Raw genomic sequence first — 22528 nt, 5'->3', positions numbered from 1 at the left:
TTTTTCATGGTTGACAAAATAAACAAGACTTAAAAAACGTAACGTAACTTTCACTAACACTATTAAATTGACCAAGTTTTATGGATTCTAAAGCTGACTTACTCATTCCATTTATTGCTATCTTGTGAGTTTGGGTAAGAAAAATTCATTAATGGTCATTTCTCAGAATATCCAATTTGTGTTGTGTGGATTAGATTTAACATTCATTAATGGTCATTTCTCAGAATATCCAATTTGAAAAATGGAATTTTATTGTTTAGAAAAAGTGAAAAAAAAAAATTGAAGAGACAAAAGAGTTAAGAAAAGGAGCTTTAGGAAGGAAGGGGCCACATGCAACATTACCTCTGTTATGAAACTTTGTGCTCTGTGCAGTGTGCAACCAACAACAATACAATAACATTGCCACGACTCCAAGCAATCCCATACTCTCTATTTATTATCTTTTGTCAATTTCTCTTACTTTTTCCCCTTATTAAATTCCATCTTTTTACAGTTCATAATAATAAGTCTCGAATTTTTTAAACTTTTTTTGTTCTTTTATAAGTAATTGACAGAGGACAGGTGGGGTTAGGTCAAAATTACTGATACTGTTCTTCATAGCAGGATAATAAATTGGAACTGCTCATTGCAGCCTTTGAAATTGAGAAAACAGTTAAGAAAAACATTTCAACGGAATGGCTTTTCATTGATGTAATAACTATTTTAGCTTAGGGCAGTTAACACTAGAGAAACTATTATATTGCATAAATTCTTGAAATAAATGATACTGTATAGTATTATTTTAATACATTTTCATAAACCATTTTTTTGTTATATTATAGTATTATACAGTATATAATTAAGTTGAAATATAACTAACACGATATTTTTAATGAAGTTCTAAATTAAAAAAATACATGATTTTAGCCACAACTTAAACATTGCTAATATAGTCTTTTATGTTGCACTAAAAAAAGAAAATAGATTTTTATTTCTCATATTCACTATTGAATTTTTACTAGTCCTTATTGAACACTATTAAACACATGATCACTAATGATTAATTTTTGATTTTTTTGTTGTTGAATTAGATAATATATTGGTAAATAGAATATATTAGCATTCTATTCTATGGATTATATATATAATAGAATGATGTGTTATTACTTACTATTATATAACATATCGTATACATAAAAATTTCACCAAATGATATACAGCTATAACAGTAAACACTATGAAAAGATGAATGTAGTGAGTAGAAACTAAAATCTCTTTAATAATTTAAGGCAGTTTAAAAAGTCTTAATAATATTTATTTACAAACTATAAACGAATTTTTAGTAACGTTTAAGCTTTAAACTGCGTAAATAATGAAACACTTTCGGCAGTTTGTAGAAATATTTTGCAAAATAAAATGAATGAAGTCCGGATCTTCGTGGCCTAATGGTAAGGACGGGCCCTGGTTGCAAACACAATTCGGGTTCGAACCCTGCTGGAGGGAACTATCTCACGAATATTCGGTCACCCACATGGATATGGATCCTTGTTTACGATCCATTTGAAAACCCGGAAGAGGGCCTACCCATGGGTTGCCCTTTCCCCAGGGTATTAGTCTGGGATTACCCCCGAGTTAAAAAAAAATAAAAAAAAATAGAATGAATGAAAATTTAAGAAAAAGAGACAAAAATAAACTAAATGGATGCCATGCTTCTGAAAAAATCCGTAAACTAAATGGGTGCTTTTTAGGTATTTAAGACTCTTGTTTTATAATGTTGCTTTGGCCTACTCTCTAGTCTCTACTACTACTACGTACTACTATTAACGTTCGACATTTCTATCATTAGTCTTTTCTACTCCCTCTGTATCATAATACTTGATGTTCTAGAATTTTTACATGAATTAAGAAAAACATTTAATGTTTAGCAATAAATGTATTCTTCATTTATAATAACATATTTTTATAATTATTAACTAATAGTATTTCATCAAATTTTTAAATTCTCATTTAATGATTTTTGAAATTTGTAATTTCTTAGTATTAATTGATAAAAGTATACAGAAAATCATCCTTTGTGATACAAGAAAAAATTCTAGAACATCAAGTATTCTGATACAGAGGGAGTATGTTTCTATCATTAATTCACCGGCTTTGTCTTCTTTTGCAGTTAATTTTACTACTTTTCTGATTTTAACTTTAATTCTGATGTTTTTGTTATGTAATGTTTTTACTATGAAACTCCTCATTAATTAGTCATTAGTTTAATCGATGTGATTTAACTGAACAGAGATTGGATTCAGATATATGAACTCCAATTATCAACCAAGAATTTAGAAATCGAGATTCTTAAGTAGCTCTTCAACTCTGGTTTAGAATTTCTGAACTCTGACTCACTATAAAATATGCTTTATGTGTTATTACTTATTATGAATGTTGTTTTAATACTTTTTACAAATCCAATATTTACAATATAAATGTCAGGTCAACTAAATATCTTTCTCTTATATAAAATTGTATTTACATGAAGAATTAAATATGCTGCATTTGAATTTTAAAATAAAAATTGTAAAACAAAAGATAACAATTGAGAAACATTTATTAGAAGAAACAAAATATTTATTCGTGAACGTGCTCTAACTACACATTTACTCCTCCTTTGTGACCTTGGAATATTAGATACGTCATTTGCGTATCTTGTGTCAAAATATTATTTACTCCTTGGGACCTTTGGATACAGTTATTCTAGTTTGTAATAAAACTTTGTTGTAGCTTCTCTGCTTTGGTCATGGGGCAATTTATATCGTGCTCTTCTGCAACGTCTTGCAGCTCCATTTGTCAAAAAGTATTCATCCTGATTCTTATTGTAACATCGAGAAGCATTTAATTACATGAGCTAACAAGCTACATTCTCTACTGTTTGCACCCAAAAAAAAAAAAAAAAAAACAAGATACATTCTCTGGTAGGAGCAATTCCACATGACCATAGTCCATATAGCGTTAGGTTCGAGAGGTCACAATATAGGTCTGGTCAAACACACAATACTATTGTGCTTCTCTATGCAACCTAAAAGCTACTCTATCAAACTAATCCTATATACTCGCTCTGTATCATAATAGATGATGTTTTAGTATTTTTACATAAATCAAGAAAAACATTTATTATTTAACAATAAGTGTATTATTATTTTCTAATAATATATTTTTATAATTATTAACCAATAATATTTCATCAAACTCTTAAATTTTCATTTAATGATTCTTGAACTTTGCAATTTCTTAGCATTAATTGATAAAAGTATATAGAAAATCATCTATTCTGATACAAAATAAAATCCTACAACATCATCTATTCTGATACAGAGGGAGTATAAACGAACACATGATTCAGAATATAAAATCTAATGACGAAAGATTTAAAAGAATATGCAATATTTAGAATCATCGCATAGTTAGGGTTCACACTTCACAGGATAATATCAATCTTAACCTTTTTTTTCTTTTTCTTTTTGATCAAGTTCAATCTTAGCCTAAAAAATTGAAAAATACATACGTATCAAAATACTCTTCGTAATTCCGTAAACATGAAACTTTTTGGTCATTTGTTTGAGTCTTTTTAACCTTCGGTTGCATAGAAGAAGTGATTTACTTTAATTCTTTTCATAACGGTAACAAAAGAAAATGATTGTAAATAAAAAAAAAAAAAAAATGATTGTAAATTAGGTAAAACAGTGATCGCCGCTATACATTTTGTAAGGTTTAGGTAAAACAGTGATGGTCGCCGGTAAAACAGGTAATTGCATTTGAAAGCTAATAATGCTCTTGTGTATCAACAACAACACACCACCAAATTTAAGTTAAAATATGAGATGGTGACTAAAATAAACGTCTCTACAATGGTTACGACTAATAGAACTGAAATCCTCAAATAAAAGAAAATGTAAACTAATTTTAAAAAATAGAAGAGTATAGAAGAGTAAAGGAAATTGAGAATCTAGAAATTTGGATTTAACGCTTCTCTCAGAGTCACAGAGAATGAAGAGAAAAGGCTAAGTGGTTAGAAGACAAAGGTCAAAAGTCTAATTTGCTCTACTTTTACAATTTTCCCTTATAACATTTGACATTCGTTGAAAAACATTTGACATTTGTGGTCAAAGTCTGAAATGTGCAGTAAAAGTTTATTTTGGGGCATCTTTATAGGAAGATCAGTTTAGGGTGTTCTTAGAGTATAAATATTGTGAAAATAATGTAAGATCAGTAGTTAAGGACTTTTGTTAAGAAGTTAGTTATTGGGAAAATATGTTTAAGATCTTAATATTTAATAATATAATATTCTTATAGAAATTTAAGAATGTTTAATAAATACATAGATTAATGTTTAATTTAAATTTTAAGAATGTTTAATACTATGTGGAAGAGAAATGATAGATATCTTCAAATGATCTGTTTCAACCTTTACATTGGATCAAAGTTTCTCTTTATTCAAAAATAGCACCTAAAGTAAAGCTTAAATACTTGATAACCCGAAACAAAAAATCATAAAACTCTCTAATCCCCTCCCAATGGTTACTGCAAAACTACTGATAAAGAATCATCTGAACTATGATCAATGATGAATCTAACAGAAAGAAGATTAAGCAACAGGAGCATGATCTTTGACATCTTGAGACGAATCACGGCCAGCAGGATTGACGAATGGCCACATTGACATGTTTGGATAGTAACCGTAACTAGGGTAGACCGCCATCTTATTAGGATGGAAAGCTGCTGGATGCTGGGGAGGCATGAAACCCGATGTCCTGCCAGGCTCCAAAACAGAGCTCAGGTCCATGAACCTGAAACACACACGGTATTCTTTCATATGAGACCAACTGCAGAACAACACAGTGTAAAAAAATAACAAAAACATACAAGGTTAGGCAAAGCTTTGAACATACCTATCATTTAGATTTTCTCTTTCAATCTAAGCAAACACTACAAATCACATCCCAAACACAAAATTTAGAGAACAATTCACAGAGAAAAGAACAAATGAGCTTGTTTGTAATTAACTTAAGACTGATCAGAACCTGGACAATGAGATCTTTCAAGAGATGTTTATACCTCGAAACAACTCATCAAAAAAGTTTCAGACTTTTTAGGAAAGATGTTCAAAGGTTCTTCTTTTGCATTTTGCTCATAAGTAACAACATCACTCCAAGTCGAAATCAATCAAAGCAACTAAACTTAGCTAAATATAAGAATCAATCTCATGGGACTTAGGAAACAAAAAATTATGATCTAAGCAAAGAAAAAGATTAAAGGTGTAGTCGCTTACTTGCTTAAAGGTGTGGTCGCTCACATACTCCAACTACGATCCGATCCCTGGCCAGCTCTGCAGCCGCCTGATTTATATTTCCCACCACAACAGTTCAATAAACTAGTTCGATTCTCAATTAATCAAAGAAAATTAACAATAGCTTTAACATCATTCCTGCTCAAAGCCTCCTCGTAGTTACTCTTGAAGTTGTATAGTACTGTAAATTAAAGCAGACACACAGGATTCCACATAATCAGATCATTAAGTTCGATCCGGAAAGCTGAATTGCAATTTTCGGAGATCAATCGAAACCATATAAAAGCGACAATCAAACAACGAAATTGACCTAGAAATCTGATGAAATCAGAGAGGAGTACCGTCGAAAGAGAGAGAATTGACAGGAGGATTGATGAGTGTGATGACAGCAACGCCATCGCTACCAACTTCCATCACCGTCTTCCCCTTGTTCGTGAATTGTGAAAGAGATAAAGAGGTTGTCGGGTGTTTAGTCTCTGTTTTCTCGATTGATAGAATTTTTACCTTCGAACGAAAATCGAAGCTTTCGCTGTTTTCTCTCTTTCTCGAAGAAAACCTAGTTGCGTTATGGAAGAAGAAGAGAAATGAAAATTATCCCGATTGCAAAAAATTCCCAACAAATCCCGTAATGCCACGTACACGAAGAACTGGGATTAAAACTGTTCTAAATTCAAGATCAAAAATTATGTTATAAGGCTACTGTTCAATTTATTAAACATTTTTTTTTGCTTAGAACACTCTAATAGTTGTACCGATAAAGATAGCCTTAGAAGTCTCGAGTCGATAGGTAGAAGAACCAATGACAGAGCTAACGAGATACATACTTTTTTTTTGCTTCCATTTATATACAGTAAAACCTCTATAATTTAATACTCTATAAATTAATAAATACTATAAATTAATAAATTTTGCTAGTCTCAAGTTGGGCCAGTGTAAAAATTAACAAAATTCGATAAGATAATAAGATAATATTTTTTTTGAAATCCCCATGTAAAATATGGTCCCAATAATATCATAAATTAATAATCATGTAAATTTACATATATATATATATATATATATACTGACATAATAATATATTTCTTCTAAAGCTCATTTCTGTAGAACAATTGTGATGTTGTATTTTCAAACTATAATGATATCTCTAAATTTATAACATATCATAAAAATAGTTAAATTTGAAAGCTTTCAATTTTTAGATATGCATCATTATACAATTTGATAATTTGACAGATTATTAAAATAGGAGAATTGATATTAATTATTATTCATAAATTTGAATTTATGTATGTCATGTGTATAAGTCAATTTGTATATAGTATTTGTAATTTATTGCCAATAATGTTTTCTAAATATTACAAGTTCAATTTATAAACCATAAAATTTACAACATCCGAAAGTTTAATCTTATTTTGATAAAATTGTCTCAATTCATAATTTTTTAAAATTTAACAATTAAAACTATATCTATTAATTAATAATTAATAATTTACACTATAAAATAATAATTATTAATTTATAAATAAATTAATATCACTATAAATTAATAAAATATCTTGGTCCCAATATTATTAATTTATAGAGGTTATATTGTACTAACTGATGTTCTCATTTGTTTTGTGATTAAAGTAGCTAATTGTTTGGTTGTTGACAGAGAAAATAACATAACTCTTACTTGGGCTCAAATCGGCCCAATAGTTTAAAGATGGTTTTTAATGTAATTTTGTTTTTCTATATGAAAGAGAATTTTATAAGTATACAATGCGCCAGTTGACAACAATATATAGTTTCCATTTGTAGTACAAGATTTGTGGGCTGGACTGTGTAATTGGATAATTGAATCGGAGTGCTATGATTCTATGACAAATACCATATCCCAAAAGTGAAGTACAAAAAAAACACAACCCGTGACTAATGGAATAATTCAATCTGGTTCACGGGTTACTCTAACACATATTATATAAGAAGATACACCTTCTCATCAACATTCACTCCAACACCACAAACACAACAAACAAAAAGAGGAAGATAAAAAAAAAATGGCGAGCAAGAAGGCAGCTACGGCTATAATCGTGATGATAATGGCTATGTTAGTCGATAGGTCAGTAGCGATTGACCTCTGTGGCATGACCCAGGATGAGTTGAATGAGTGCAAACCAGCGGTGACCAAGGGGAATCCAACAAACCCAACACAGCCTTGCTGTACCGCTCTGCAGCACGCTGATTTCGCCTGTCTCTGTGGATACAAGAACTCTCCATGGCTCGGTTCTTTCGGTGTAGATCCCGAACTCGCTTCTGGTCTCCCTAAAGAGTGTGGCATACCCAACGCCCCAACTTGTTAATAAAATGAGCTTTGTGCGTGTCAGTGACTCAGTGTGCGTGTGTGTCTTTTCATATTCTAATATGAGATGTTGTTATTTCTTTTTTTTTATAAAACGTACTTTCTGCCACATGGCGTATATGGGTCGACCACCCCAAAAAGTAGTCAAAAGATTATAGAAGGACCAATTGAAAACTTCACAAGGCCCAAACAACACACGTAAGGGCAATTTCGAGAACGGAACCAATAAGCACATACCCAGAGGCCTATGGTTTCTCTACCTCCGACCCAGTATTAAACACTCTGACACAATACAACAAACTTAAAAAACGTATACTCGACACAAATTATTCCAATATTCTTCTTAATTCCTTCTTATCTTACCCACTAAGCTAATAGACGGTTCTATCCTATGATAAAACAGATCCAGCAAAGGTAAACATGATTACTGACAAAAAATTAACAGAAGCAAAATCATCAACAAAAATATATAAAATCCGATTAATAATATCTGATTTCACCAAAGATTAGAGTATGTCAATAGGGGTGAAACTTAAAACTCCGAGAAAGTCATTAAGCTAATCGATCCGGTTTACTACGTACCGGATTCCACAAAAGACAAAATAAACGCATAAACCAGAAAATAGGATGACAGAGTTTGTTCAGAAACCGACGAAAAATCAGATCCGACGGCAGTAACTAAACCTCTTTGTTCTCGTCGTTCACGGCGGCGTTCTCAATCTTCTTCGCCGGAGCAGAGAAGATCCAAGTGAAACCAAACGGATCCGTGACTTTTCCTTGAACACCTCCTTCAGTCTCCACCTCCGTAACCTCTACTTTCCCAGCTCCCGCGGACACAGCTTTCGCAACGGCTGCTTCAACATCATCTGTCTCGAGGGTTAGAGTCATCGTCGTACCTTCCGATTTCGCACTGTTCAACGTAAAAACAAAAAACAAAAAAAGTCCAAATCAAACCACAATATACAAAACATGCAGAATCATCCATGAACAAAGCTTCTAAGCGGTTTAAATTATCAGAAACTTCTCATCTCACAAACCAAAATCCAGATCTAAAACAAAGTCAAACGCTACCACTGAGTACGCACTGTTCAACGTCTAAAACAAAAAAAGTTCAAAGTCCAAATCAAACCACAAAATATCCAAAACATGCAGAATCATCCATGAAAATAGCTTCTAAGCGTCTTAAACTACTAGAAACTTCTCATATCACAAACCAAAATCCAGATCTAAACAGAAATCAAACGCTACCACTGAGTACGCACTGTTCAACGTCTAAACAAACTCGAATCAAACAAATATATGAACAGTAAATCCTGTTTCAGGAAGAGCAAATAGCTTCTAAACGTAATTTATCTCCAGATAACTACTCACACTACAGCCTAAATCCAGATCTACAACAAAATCAAACACTAAACGAGTAAAAAAAAAAACCTAAAAAAAAAAAAATCAGAGATGAAAAAAGCGAGATCTAAACGTCAAACACCACAACAAGTGCAAGCGAGAGAGAGAAGAAAGCTTACGTAAAACCAGAGAGAGTGGTGACGTCACGAACAACGAAGGAAGAACCAGCGAGGTTGAGCTCAGAAGAGAGAACATGAGGAAGCTCTTGGTCAAGCTTACGCTTAGGGTAAAGACTCTGACCAGACTCGATCGCACCGAAAGCAGATTTGTAGAACGTAACAGCGTCGCTAACTTTCTGAGCTTCAACGGTCAACGTCGTCTTGAAAGCGGTGAAGGTAACAGGTTTCTCCACAACCGCCGCCGTCGTGGCTCCTCCGTTAGCACCATCAGCAGTAACACCATCTTGAGCCATCGCGAGAGAAAGAAAAAAAGCTGAAGATTCGTTTACGGTTAAAGAGAGAAATGAGAATGGTGTGAGTGTAAGAGAACAATCTAGAGAAAAACGATGGGTGAAGGAGAGAGAGAGAGAGATATTTATTATGGAAGCGGAGAAGCGGAATCGTTTTGTGCTATTAACCAACCTGACGAGGATTCAAATGGATATAACAATTGCTTTCGCGTCCGGGATTTTTACCCTTACTTTTTCGTTTATTTACGGGAGCATACCCCTACTAATCCCCCTTCTTTTCATTTATTGCGATACGACTCTCTCTTTTCCTACCCTATAGGACTACTGTCTCGTCCACGTGTCGTCTCCGTTCAACCGTTGCGATATTAATTTAATTTAATTGGTTTGTTCGAATTATTTTAAATTTTTTTGGTTACATTTTTCAAGTTTGTTTGTTATCATTATCTAACTGAATGGGTGAATGAATTGGTTCCACATAGGACAAGTTACATTTTCTCACATTCATTCTAGTGGGTTAAAGATATGTTATGTTGTACCATTATTACCTTCAGTATATATTTAATTCAATGTCAATTTTTTTTTACCAGCACTTTTCAGATTTAATTGATGTGTGTGGTATAGACTTTACTACTTTAGTTAATGCTGGGATGATGTATATGAGCAAGATGTATAACTAAGCTTAGGGGATGTAACGTATAGAGACAATATTTGTTTGTAATATACACCAACCAAATTACAATTATATACCAAGAAAGATTTGTTGAAGGACACAGTCTCTCTACCTGCAAATCTTTCTTGATGTAACGAGAAATAATATTTTGACTAATATGCGATTTCTTCAAGAACTTGGAGGGTCTTCTGGTGAACCTGTTAAACAAATTTGGTTTTGATAAAATTGTAAAGAAACGACTTTTTTTTTTGTCTGCAAGTGTTTTTGGTGTTACAAGAAACTCACCCATTCTAAATGTTGTGCTGTTATACCAGAGGCATTACCCGAGTATATACTTCCCAATACCTTATCAAGATTAGATTTAAACCATCACACAAAAAAACTGGTCACATGATATTCTCTACTCTACTCTTATCATCTGTTGGGACAAGCTGATTGACAAACATAGAAAACATACCTTTGTGACAGTCTCTAGAAACATTCCTGGCCTTACTGGTAACGGTTTTCTTCCTGTAACGCTTCCCTGGGATCACATCAAGTAGGTCAAGTAAGAAACGAATAATCTTTGATTCAGCGCCTACTCAAAAACTCATATCTTTTAACAACAGCTGTACTAGTTGGTCATACTTACCCTTCCATTTAGTCCACTCGGTCTTTTTGCTTGCGTAGAAGAATCGCCTTCTTTGCTTAGATCATCTGCACCTTCATCTTTCCCTTGCATTACATTCTGGATCATTTGCTGCACAGTCTTTCCAGGTTTCAAAGCTACCAGTTTGCTTAAGAAATTCACCTGTATGGCGATCATGCAATAAGTCATTCTATTCCAATGTTTCAATTACCTTCATAAACACAGCATAATGGACATAATAGTTTGTCTCACAAACCTCTGATTCAGGCAGAGTTGTGAAGCCTCGGTCATTTCTCTCATCAAGTATACCTCCTCCCATCATATTTCGCGCTTCCTCCCTAATCAAAACAAGCCTCGCTAGTAGTTTTCGATCCGGAATAACTGGCCTTGTCTCCATAGTCTGCAAAATTTCCTCGGAGTTATCCACATTCTCAGACTATTCTAAGGATAAACAGATACATATTCCTTAACAAACACAATACCTCTAGCAAGTCATCAGCCTGGTTAGCTATGTCATTCAGATTTGCTCCGGGTATATGAAGTTTAGTACCATTCTCACTTTCAAAAGCCCCACCACCTGCAGCCACCCTACGCAACAGCTCATGTCTACTTTCCTTTTTAGGGGTTCTACAGAGTAAACCGATCACCTGGACCTAAATAAACAGTAACACTAACGTTGAAAACATGATATAAAGCTATAGCAACGTCTTGAAAGTAAGAAGAAACTGACTAAAATATTACTCACATGAGGAGGGCATTTTTTAGTGAGATGAGATAAGACAGTCTCCTTGACGACCTCTAGTAAAGACTTCCTCTGAATTCAAACAAAAAAAAAGTCAATTTCTTTGATCAGTTTTCCAGCCTATGTTACAAAACTTATGGCGAAGGTAACAACCGTCTTCAAAATCCAGAGAAAATATGTAAGAGATTGCTACACTACATTGCAAAAGCAATCTGAGTTACAACTGTATACCAATTCTAGCAATTTTGGTCGTTTGTGTAGCAAACTCAGGTCAATCCTTAGAGGATGTGTTTTTTTGTGTGTGTCTATTCAAAAAGCGCAAATGCAGAATTGTTTTACCTTATCGTCTTGGTCCTTGTCTGCAAGTTGGATCATGTAATCAAGGGCCATCATAAACCCTGACTCCATTTCATCAACTCTTTTCCCTATAACTCCTTGTGCAGCCAATTCTACAGCAACATTCTCAGATGCTTCATTCATCTTCATATCTGTCAACTACAACATCAGGGCAATTCACATGTCACGCTATGTAAAGATTTCTATTTATCATAAAGCCATCTGGAAACAGTGATGAATAATCCAGAAAACTAAATGGTCATCATTTATTCAAACAATTAACAAGTAACGAGTCTATGAATTATAAAGCTAAACGCCTATAAGTTGTTCGACGAAATGCCAAGCTTAGAGAAACGAAACAAAAGCAAATTGAGATGAAACAAAAGCAAGTTGAGATAAACCAGGACTCAGAAAACATACGAGGGTAATCATTTCTTCAAGAACGGAGGTGACTTGTTCGCCTCCTTTAAGCAAAGCTTCATACTCAGATGGATCTAACTTATCCTCGACATTAGTTTGATTTTGCTGAGTTCCGTATCTTTCGAACAATTCTTCATCGGTGTATCCACCTCCAACTTCGTAAGGAGCGCAAAATTGAACAAGACGCTTCAATTTCTTGGTTTGTTTTGGACGGAAAGAACAAGATGAGAAAGGAATGGAGCAAATAATCGATGGGATGATTAGAGATTCTCTTTGAGATGGTGATGGGGTTGAGGGGAAACGAAGATGAATTGACTGTAACATAGTTTGTTTTCTCGTTTCGGACTTTGTAAACTTTCGAGGTTTTGGGTTTTAAGCAAGGAAAAGAAGGAAGATAAAATATCGACGAAGAAGATACTGATATAAGGAAAAATTAAAAATAAAAATGATAAACGCCGCCTGTGGGGATCGAACCCACGACCACGTGGTTAAAAGCCACGCGCTCTACCACTGAGCTAAGAAGGCCTTGATAAAAATACTTTATTTATTAGATATAAAAAAATCGATCCAAATTGCAAAACCAGAATAAACCATTTCACGAATAATATTAATTGGTTGGTTTGTTATATACCGTTATGAATATTGGTTATATTCATAACACTATGTAATATGTAGGATTTAATCTATGTAAATGACGATACGAATACAAAGTGTTTTTTTTTTGGGTAAAGTTGTTTAGCTTTAGTTTTGATCATTAATATTTAGTTTGATACACAAAATCAGGTTTCAATTATGGAAATCGTCGTAGTTGAGATCAGCAACCATGTGGGATGAAGCATGGAGGGGTCCAAATGATATAATGGTGTTTTATGATTCTTATTAAGTTCATTGCCTACTTAGAAAAAGTCGGGTGACATATTACTAATGCTGCCATATAAAGTATCTCAATATATTTATGTCTTGATCAACTGGTAGAACTAGAAACAATGTATAAATGTGTATACACATTTGATTATTTGATAGTCAATCTATATTCAAGGTAGGATAAGCCAACCAAAAAACCAAAAAAAAATCAAGGTAAGATATAAACACTTACAAATATAATTTAATTTTAATGAAGTGAGAAAACTATAGATAAAGTAGGCATGGCAAAGGACTGCTTCATATTGGCTCAATTATTACAAAATCTCTCTTTCTTTCTCATTCACTATGTCTGGCACATGCTTTATCTCCAAATCCTCTTTTAGGTGTAGTTTTATAATACACTATTGCAATCAAATATTTTGTCCTTGCTTATATTTACACACACGTTATCTTATTCATTTGATTAAATTAAATTATTAATTTATAGAAATATTTCTTTAACTTTCTAATTTCCTAAATAATATATTTAAAATAATTTTTTTTGTTAATATCTATATTTTCTAGGACTAATTACATGTAAAAAATAATTATGACTTCTAAATGTTTTTAATCTTAAGAAAACTGAAACCACCTATGTTTATTACTTTATGTTCTTTTTTTTTCAGCTTATTACTTTCTGTTTGTTATTTGTAAATTTCATTTTACAAGTAATGAGAAAGGGTTAATCATAAACAAACTCTTGGTATTTGAGAATTAAGCTATTTTTCCTTCAATTTAGGGGTATTTCAAAAGCACCCCCTTTTCAATACTACTTTTCAAAAATGTCACTTCTCTAATACCTTATCCAAAATGTCTTTAATGTATTGAGATATACCCAAATACATGTGTAACTTTACAAAAACATATGTAAATCTATATTAACATTTTTGAAGTACATTTTGTGTTATGCCTTTTTAGTTTTGTTTATTTAAAAAGTTACTTACAACATTAACCCCTAAAAAGTTTCCAAAACTAACATTATTACAGATTTTGTTTCCTAAATATTTTACAATTCATTCCAACTAAATAAATAACAGCAACCAATATGGAAATAGAAACTATCATATATTTAACCACACATTCTGTTGTGTTTTGAAAATATTATATATCTGAATCTTTCGCAAACAAAAAAAACAACAATTTGATTCCAATTTTGTTTTCCAAAACCTGTGAGCTTTGATTTTTAACATAAGAAAAACTTCGATTGACATTTATTTAAATATTATAATTAACATATATAAACTTAATAAAAAATGGGAATTATTACGAATATGTAAAATTTAAAATACTATATAATGTGGTTTTATAGTAGATGCGTTATAAAGAGGATATGTTGGAATTAATAAAATATTACTAAATTTGTGTTAACACGGGTTAAATCCTCATTTAATTATTTATCAACACTACTAATATTAGAATATTTGACATAAAATCAAGTTGATTTAATTAAGATTGTGTAAATAATTAAATCATTAGGAAAAATGTGACTTCAGCAAAGCATATAAATTACTTATTATGTATTTAGATCCCTTATTTTTTGTTATAATAATTAAAAATCAAAATAGAATCTTAAACACTAAACAAAACAAACTAAATATAACAAACAAATGGTCATGAAGTGTACTGCGGGTTAAAAAATAATATAATCATTTATCCGCACAACAACTGAAAATTTTAGTTATTTCTCTATTTACAAAACAACCAGTATTTAACAAATAGATACAACATAAATAAAAATTATATGCCCGCAGTGTACAGCGAGTTAAAATCTAGTTATATTTATATTATTATCTATATGTGTAACCTTCTTAACACCTTACTAGGTACTAACCCGCGGAGAACCGCGGGCTGAAATTTTTTTAATTAAAATTTATAATAATTTATTTTATTATTATGTTATTTATAATAGTTTGTGATTAAAAATTTGGTTTGTTTATATTATAATTTTTGTATTTTAAAAATGTTTATTGAAACATTTGCATGTAATGAATAAAATTATTTAAACATTTGTCAACTAAACACAGTCCTTACTAACATATAAAAAAACAACTAAATATAGCTAGTAAAAGTTCTAAAAAGCCTCTTTGAAAACAACATTCATTGTTTTTTTCTGTGGCTTCCTTTCCTTGTCTGTAATAATTTTAACCTGTGGTGGAAATTTGTTTTGATAAAATTTGTAGCTGTATATTTTATTCGATTTGGTTTTTAAAATCTTACCTGTTAATTTTTTTTAAGTACAAATTAGTTTTGATTCTAATTGATTTTTTTTTTACTTTTCTACAATTTATTTTATTTGATGTGTCCCTGGTTTTCATTTTTTAATTAATTTTATTTATTTAATTAATTAATTAATCTTAATTAAGTTTTTTTAATGGAAATTGAATGTAATTTTTACACATTTTAAGGTTAGTTTCATATTTGTACTTCCTAATTAATATAGTAGGATAAAATTTGTAATTGTAGATTTTATTTGATTAGATTTTTAAAATCTTAGCTGTTAATTTTTTTTAATACATATTAGTTTTGATTCTAATAGATTTTTTTTTTTACTTTTCTACAATTTATTTTATTTATTGTGTCTCTGATTTTCGTTTTTAAATTAATTATATTTATTTCGTTAATTTATTAATTTTAATTAAGTTTTTGTAATGGCAATTGAATGTAATTTTTTACATATTTCAGGTTAATTTCAAATTTGTACTTCCCAATTAATATAGTAGGATAAATACCTTACAAATATCTTATAAATATGTTGTAAAATCTTATAAATACCTTGTAAAACTTTATAAAAACCTTATAAAAAACCTCAAAAATACTTTGATTGAATATGTTAGTAGTAGGTACCATTCATAACTACATTATCATTTTTATAATTTTTTCTTAATTTTCAATTTTATTGAGCCGTATTTATAAAAATGGACAGCTAAAATAGGTATTTTTGAAAATGAGCATACCAAAAAGTGGCATTTCTAAAAGATTCTCTTTATTTTTTTTAAAGCTTATTTTCAATTTCAGATTTTCCATAAATCTTATATTTATTACTTGTAAAATGAAGTATACAAAATGAGAAAAGAGTTAATTGTATGTTTATACTTTATAGACATTGATATACACTAACAGAATGGTATGCGTACTACAAGGAAAAAAAATACTGATGTAGTTGTGGTAGGTATAGAAAATACAATATTTATCAAATGAAATACTTGAGAATTTATTTATAACAGGAAAAATCAAGTGAAATACTTTTAATATTGATAAAGTACTAAAGGAACGTTAATGCATTGATAATCTATTATTCTTAATAAAAGTTTGTCTATTTGCCACAACAAAATAGATGTTATGTGTCTAGCTACTTTTTGCAGCTAACAATGCATCTAGGTTTATATATATATATTTAAGGGTTAATTAAGAGAATACCACAATTTTGAAAGTTATTTAAGAGAATACCACAAAAACATTTTTAATAGGAAAATACCATAGGGTCCATGTTTTTTTGGAGTAAAAAGATATAATCACCCTTTTTTATTTTAGTGTTAGATAGAAAGAGTGAAAAATTTCGTGAGATTTTTTAAAATAGCATGTAATATTTATATTTTACATCTCATTTCTGAACCCAAACTGACATATAATTTCGTTCTAATTGTAAAATCTAAACCCTAGCCATCTTATTTGTGAACCCAAACCGATATATAATTTCGTTTTAATTGTAAAATCTAAACCCTAACCATCTCATTTGTGAACCCAAACCGATATATAATTTTGTTATAATTGTAAAATCTAAACCCTAACCATCTCATTTGTGAACCCAAACTGACATATAGTTTCGTTCTAATTGTAAAATCTAAACCCTAACTATCTCATTTGTGAACCCAAACCGACATATAATTTTGTTCTAATTGTAAAATCTAAACCCTAACCATCTTATTTGTGAATCCAAACCGACATATAATTTCGTTCTAATTGTAAAATTTAAACCCTAACCATTTCATTTGTGAACCCAAATCGACATATAATTTCGTTCAAAAAACAAAAATAACATGATATTTAAACAAATAACATGTAATATATGTAATGGGTATAAGAGTAATTTTATATGAAGAGAGAGAATACATTGTAGGTCATATAGTAGTTTCTTAATTACTTTTGATTTTTGTGGTATCTATTGCATATTCCTTTTATTTAATGACTATGTGCCGACGTACGTAAGCACAAATATTAGTGTTTATATATATATTGCAGTTCTTGTAAAGATTACTAAGATAAGGAATTTTTTTCACTAATACATTATTAGTTTTATTTTTCAAAAACACCATGAAAACATATTTTCTAAAAATATAATAAAACTAAAACTAAACTTTCACCATTCAAAACTAAACATTGAATCCTAAACACTAAAAACTCCACCCCTTAAAAACTTTATCCTAAATATAAAATAGTCAATCTAAACCAAATAAATTTTACATTTTTAAAAGCTAATTTTTGTGCTTGTGGTATTATTGGAAAAATAAATTAAGAGTGGTATTTTTGGAGAAAAAAAATAAAGTGTTGTATTTTGAGGAATTCTTCTTAGATATCTAGAATTTTTGGGCAATTTTTTTGTTTTTGTGCATATAAAAAAAGATAATTCATAAATACATTTTTACATCGGTAACATTTTTTGTGTGGTGCATATTTAAATAATTTACTGAAGAGTGAAGAGTAATAATTAAAAAATAGTGACAGCAAGAGAAAAATTAAGTCAAGAAAGTTTAAATTTTTTCTATTCACTTTGAAATTTATTGATCTACGTTTGAGGAAAAAGGAAAAAGGTTTGAATTTTTAAGTAAATCCACGTTCGGGATGGAAATAACCAAACTAATTAAACGACCGTTACGTACAGCTCCAACTAGTTATTAGCCGTAACTTCAAATCTTGTATTTACCCTCTCCACGATAACGAGAAGCCATTGAAGGCAAAGGTTAAAAGCGTAATTTCAATATAAACGACAATTATGGGCCCTCACAGGTCACAGTTTTATTGCCCACACACAAAAATAAAAAAAGTTGATTGCGAAATTTAAAATCGCAAAAAAGACTCAAAGGGGTACTTTCGTCATTAATTTGAATTTTCCCTTTCTCCTTCTTCACTGCCAGCTCTGCTATAGAGCTTCTTCTTCTTCTTAACGTACGCTTCAGAGATCAATCGTAATAGAGAATATTAAAATGTCAGGATTCGTGGGGATTTTGGTATCGGATCCATGGTTACAGAACCAATTCACACAAGTGGAGCTTCGGAGTTTGAAATCTCACGTACGTACGTCTGATCCATACGCCTTTCATATTTTACTTTTCTCAATTGATTTTTTTTTTTCCGATCTGATTCTTTCAATTATTTATAGTTCACGAGCATGAGAAGAGAGAGCGGTAAGCTAACGGTATCAGACCTCGCGTCAAGGATGGGGAAATCAAAAGTAGTCGGAGATCAGAACCTAAGCGACGAAGAGAGAGCGACGCTGATCCAAAGCTTTCATCCCAAATTAAACGATGACGTCGATTTCGAGTTTTACCTCAGAGTTCAGTATTGTCGATTAACTCTACAGATCTTTTTGTGTTTTCTTCTGGTGATTCTAAAATTTGCTTTTTTTTTTTTTTTTTTTTTTTTTTTTTTTTTTTTTTAATTATAATTGCAGATTTATCTGAATCTTCAAGCGCATGTGAATGCTATAATCGGAAGCGGTGTGAAGAACTCGTCTGCGTTTCTTAAAGCAGCTACAACGACTTTGTTGCATACGATTAGCGATTCTGAGAAGTCTTCTTATGTTGCTCATATCAATAATTATCTCTCTGGTGATGAGTTTCTAAACAAGTACCTTCCGATTAACCCGGCTTCGAATGATCTGTTCGAAGTTGCAAAAGATGGTGTTCTGCTTTGGTGAGTTTAGTTTCTTCCTTAGCTCAGATTCTATGTTTCTTTGAATGTTTTACTTTTGATGATGATAAAGATTTTGGTGGGGGTTTTGTTTTCTGATGTGATGTAGTAAGCTTATTAATGTGGCGGTTCCTGGAACGATTGATGAACGAGCGATTAATACTAAGAGTATGCTTAATCCATGGGAGAGAAATGAGAATCATACGCTTTGTTTAAACTCTGCCAAGGCTATTGGGTGTACTGTGGTTAATATAGGAACTCAAGATATCATTGAAGGAAGGGTATGTGGAATCTGTGATTCTAACTCTAGTCTATCATTAGCTTGTTCACTATCTTGAGATTTTGGTAATGGTGACTAACACTTCTCTGTTTCTCTTATTTCAGCGTCATCTTGTGCTTGGTGTGATTTCTCAAATCATCAAGGTGAGGATCTATTGCTACTACTGCTATTTGTTGTTTTTGCTATGATGAGTGTGTTATTAATCTTTATTGTGAATGTTCTGTATAGATACAATTGCTAGCAGACTTAAACTTGAAGAAAACTCCCCAGCTGGTGGAGTTGGTCGGTGATAGCACGGTAAAATACTACTCACTCACTGTTTTGATACCACTAGTTTAAAACAAACATTCAAGGACTTCTTTTTTTTAACAAAAGAAATTGACCTTGTTTCAACTTTTTGGATTAACAGGATGTGGAAGAGCTGATGAGTTTACCACCTGAGAAGATCTTATTGAGATGGATGAATTTTCAGTTAAGAAAAACTGAATACAAGAAAACTGTCACAAACTTCTCCTCTGATGTAAAGGTATTCAAAGTCTCTAATATCAAGTTATGAGTTCTTAAGTGGTTGGTTTAACCAAAATAATCTAGTAAATGTTCTATAGACTCTTTTATATGGCTAATGATATGATTTTCTACAGGATGCGGAAGCTTACACTAATCTATTGAATGTCCTGGCACCAGAGCACAAGAATGCATCACATTTTGCAGTTAAAAGCTCATTTGAGAGAGCAAAGCTTGTGCTCGAACATGCAGACAGAATGGGGTGCAGGAGATACTTGACAGCGAAAGATATTGTTGAGGGTTCCCCGAATCTTAATCTTGCGTTTGTGGCACATATATTCCAGCACAGGTGAAAAGATACACTTAAAAAATCAAAAACAGTTCATGTGAAAAGAAACATTTTTAGTGTTGGTCTAACAGATTAGAACTGTTTTTTATTTCCCCGCAGGAATGGCCTTTCAACACAAACAAAACAGATATCTTTTCTGGAAAATCTAGCTGATGACACCCAAATTTCAAGAGAAGAAAAAGCATTCCGGTTTTGGATTAACAGCTTTGATAGTTTGCTATACATAAACAACGTGTTTGAAGATCTTAGAGATGGGTTAGTATTTCAGCATTGAGTATAAGAACTGGTTAATAGAGATGTGGAATGTATATTTAACACTGAGCTACGTGTTTGTCAACAGGTGGATTCTATTGCAGACACTAGACAAGGTGTCTCCAGGCATTGTTAATTGGAAAGTAGCAAGCAAGCCTCCCATTAAATTGCCATTCAAGAAAGTAGAAAACTGTAACCAGGTTGTGAAACTAGGGAAGCAGCTCAAGTTCTCTCTGGTTAACATTGCCGGAAATGACATTGTTCAAGGAAACAAGAAGCTCATACTAGGTAAGTTTTCCAATTCCATGATTATGTGTTTTTATGAACCAACTTAAAATAATAATGATGGTTTGTTCAACCTATTGCAGCATACTTATGGCAATTGATGAGATACAACATCCTTCAACTTCTTAAGAACTTGAGATTCCATTCCAATGGCAAAGAAATAACAGACGTTGATATATTGGAATGGGCAAATGCAAAAGTGAGAAACAATGGATGCAAAACACGCATGTACAGTTTCAGGGTAAGTACTCTCCTGCATGCTTCATTTGTTTTACATACACAATCCGTATGATACAATGAAAATGGTGGTCCGTTTCAACAAAAGAGTTGTGGCCCTATCAATAATATTTGCTTTAAGAGTTTGTAAAACTGCATTAAACTACTTTATAAACAACAAATGTTTAGTAATCCTTTGCTTTAGTAGCCTGTTAGTCTTTCACATCGAACCGGGCCATGTGTGAATAACGAATGAATGTCTGAATTTGACAGGACAAGAGCTTATCCGATGGGATCTTTTTCTTGGAGCTGCTGAGTTCAGTGCAGCCAAGATCCGTAAACTGGAGTCTTGTTACAAACGGAGTAACTGGTAAATGAACTGTTAAATACTATGTTTCTGTGTTTGTTTATGAGTGAACATTATAATTTAATAGGGACAACACTTACTAAACATACAGATGAAGAGAAAAAGATGAATGCAACTTACGTGATTAGCATAGCAAGGAAACTGGGTTGCTCCATATTTTTACTCCCTGAAGACATAATTGAGGTACTTTTGAAACCTTGTCGCTAAACAAAATCAATAGAACAGTATAGTGAAAGATTTGAATTTTATGTGTGTAAATATTATGAAAACAGGTGAATCAGAAGATGATGCTTACGTTGACGGCGAGTATAATGCATTGGACTCTCAAACAACCTCTTCATCTTAATAAGCCTACCGGATCTCCCGACAACCACTGTGGAAGTCTACTCGACGATTCTACTTCTGATTCCTCCATAGAATAAATATATGGTTTCCGGTGAAATTATATATTCTTAAGAATTTTAATATGTGATGTTATCAATTATTCCGCTCATTCGTATTTTTTTATTTTTTTTTGGGGTGTAAAAACAATATTAAAAATTGAAATGTCATCGGCGAATATTGACATACATCCCAATCTAACTACGAAATAATACATTGATCAATTGTGCAAAGAAACTCAAAGCCAAATTGTTGCTCCGAAGAAATGATAGTTTTGTCCAATACATCTCTATAAACTCGTTCTCGTCTGTTTAATCCATTCAAAAGCACAATGATAAAAGCATTTTTGTGCTCGTAGTTGCAATTTGATATTGTTGGATTGCTTGTGCGGGTTGCATTTAACTTGCAAACGTGAACATCTCTCAACGTTGTCGAAGTCATTGGTGCACGTAAATCATGTTGTAGAAATATAATTACTTTATTTTTCTAATCATATTCCTTTTTCCTTTAAATACATGTTACTTGATTATTCAATGAAAGAAAAAAAAAAAGATAAAATTAGTAGTCTTTTTCTGAATATAAATAGTAATTATAATATTTTACACCACTCAAAAAGAAAATCTATCATAGATCAAAGTTTTTTCAATCATCCTTAATCCATAAAAACATGTGATTTATCTATTATGTATAAGTGTTTTTGTTTATGTAATAATTTGTTTTCTGAAAACTCGGTATAAAGGAGAATTTTTTAAACATTTGTCCATCTACACTTTTTTTTTTGAAGATTGTCAATTGTGAAAATACTAAAACATTTTTTTGTTTTATT

The 22528-nt window shown here is 31.6% G+C and overlaps 3 protein-coding genes, 1 long non-coding RNA gene, 1 other non-coding gene and 1 pseudogene across 16 annotated transcripts; 2 read left to right on the top strand and 4 right to left on the bottom strand.

The window, feature by feature from the left end:
- Window positions 1–4385: 4385 nt before the first annotated feature.
- LOC104770900 (uncharacterized) lies at window positions 4386–6088 on the bottom strand. 10 transcript variants are annotated; one of them, XR_015593548.1, is made up of 5 exons: window positions 5653–6073; window positions 5294–5492; window positions 5046–5170; window positions 4914–4950; window positions 4386–4811 (listed from the first exon to the last, which is right to left on the bottom strand). It is a non-coding gene; the product is annotated as an uncharacterized LOC104770900 (long non-coding RNA). The 10 variants fall into 10 exon arrangements; XR_015593549.1 differs by having other exon boundaries at window positions 5046–5206; window positions 5653–5989; XR_015593553.1 differs by having other exon boundaries at window positions 5080–5206; window positions 5653–5989.
- Window positions 6089–7284: 1196 nt separating this feature from the next.
- LOC104770899 (putative lipid-transfer protein DIR1 pseudogene) lies at window positions 7285–7761 on the top strand (annotated as a pseudogene). Its single transcript, XR_015593546.1, has one exon. The product of XR_015593546.1 is annotated as a putative lipid-transfer protein DIR1 pseudogene (transcript).
- Window positions 7762–8105: 344 nt separating this feature from the next.
- On the bottom strand, window positions 8106–9745 carry LOC104770898 (uncharacterized protein At5g48480-like). Its single transcript, XM_010495369.3, has 2 exons — window positions 9173–9745; window positions 8106–8562 (listed from the first exon to the last, which is right to left on the bottom strand). Exons 1-2 carry the CDS (start codon window positions 9463–9465, stop codon window positions 8331–8333), a joined length of 525 nt encoding a protein of 174 aa, XP_010493671.2. The 5' UTR covers window positions 9466–9745; the 3' UTR covers window positions 8106–8330.
- Window positions 9746–10119: 374 nt separating this feature from the next.
- On the bottom strand, window positions 10120–12719 carry LOC104770897 (protein PEP-RELATED DEVELOPMENT ARRESTED 1, chloroplastic). Its single transcript, XM_010495368.3, has 9 exons — window positions 12259–12719; window positions 11842–11997; window positions 11506–11574; window positions 11243–11413; window positions 11017–11160; window positions 10764–10922; window positions 10590–10655; window positions 10418–10477; window positions 10120–10329 (listed from the first exon to the last, which is right to left on the bottom strand). Exons 1-9 carry the CDS (start codon window positions 12580–12582, stop codon window positions 10285–10287), a joined length of 1194 nt encoding a protein of 397 aa, XP_010493670.1. The 5' UTR covers window positions 12583–12719; the 3' UTR covers window positions 10120–10284.
- Window positions 12712–12783, bottom strand: TRNAK-UUU (transfer RNA lysine (anticodon UUU)). Its single transcript has one exon. It is a non-coding gene; the product is annotated as a tRNA-Lys (tRNA).
- A 5399-nt stretch (window positions 12784–18182) lies between these two features.
- Window positions 18183–21890, top strand: LOC104770896 (fimbrin-2). Of its 2 annotated transcripts, none has more exons than XM_010495366.3 (14): window positions 18183–18449; window positions 18539–18712; window positions 18830–19071; window positions 19178–19349; window positions 19453–19491; window positions 19577–19645; window positions 19758–19874; window positions 19990–20201; window positions 20301–20456; window positions 20542–20741; window positions 20822–20979; window positions 21228–21324; window positions 21413–21504; window positions 21594–21890. In XM_010495366.3, exons 1-14 carry the CDS (start codon window positions 18363–18365, stop codon window positions 21741–21743), a joined length of 1965 nt encoding a protein of 654 aa, XP_010493668.1. In that variant the 5' UTR covers window positions 18183–18362; the 3' UTR covers window positions 21744–21890. The 2 variants fall into 2 exon arrangements, with proteins under 2 accessions (XP_010493668.1, XP_010493669.1); XM_010495367.2 differs by having other exon boundaries at window positions 18206–18453.
- Window positions 21891–22528: the final 638 nt, after the last annotated feature.

The sequence above is a fragment of the Camelina sativa genome, chromosome 20 (assembly GCF_030686135.1).
Source record: "Camelina sativa cultivar CO46 ecotype springtype chromosome 20, ASM3068613v1".
Classification (NCBI taxonomy): domain Eukaryota; kingdom Viridiplantae; phylum Streptophyta; class Magnoliopsida; order Brassicales; family Brassicaceae; genus Camelina; species Camelina sativa.
Note: the sequence above shows the minus strand (reverse complement) of the source record. Positions and strands in the feature narration are given on the sequence as shown.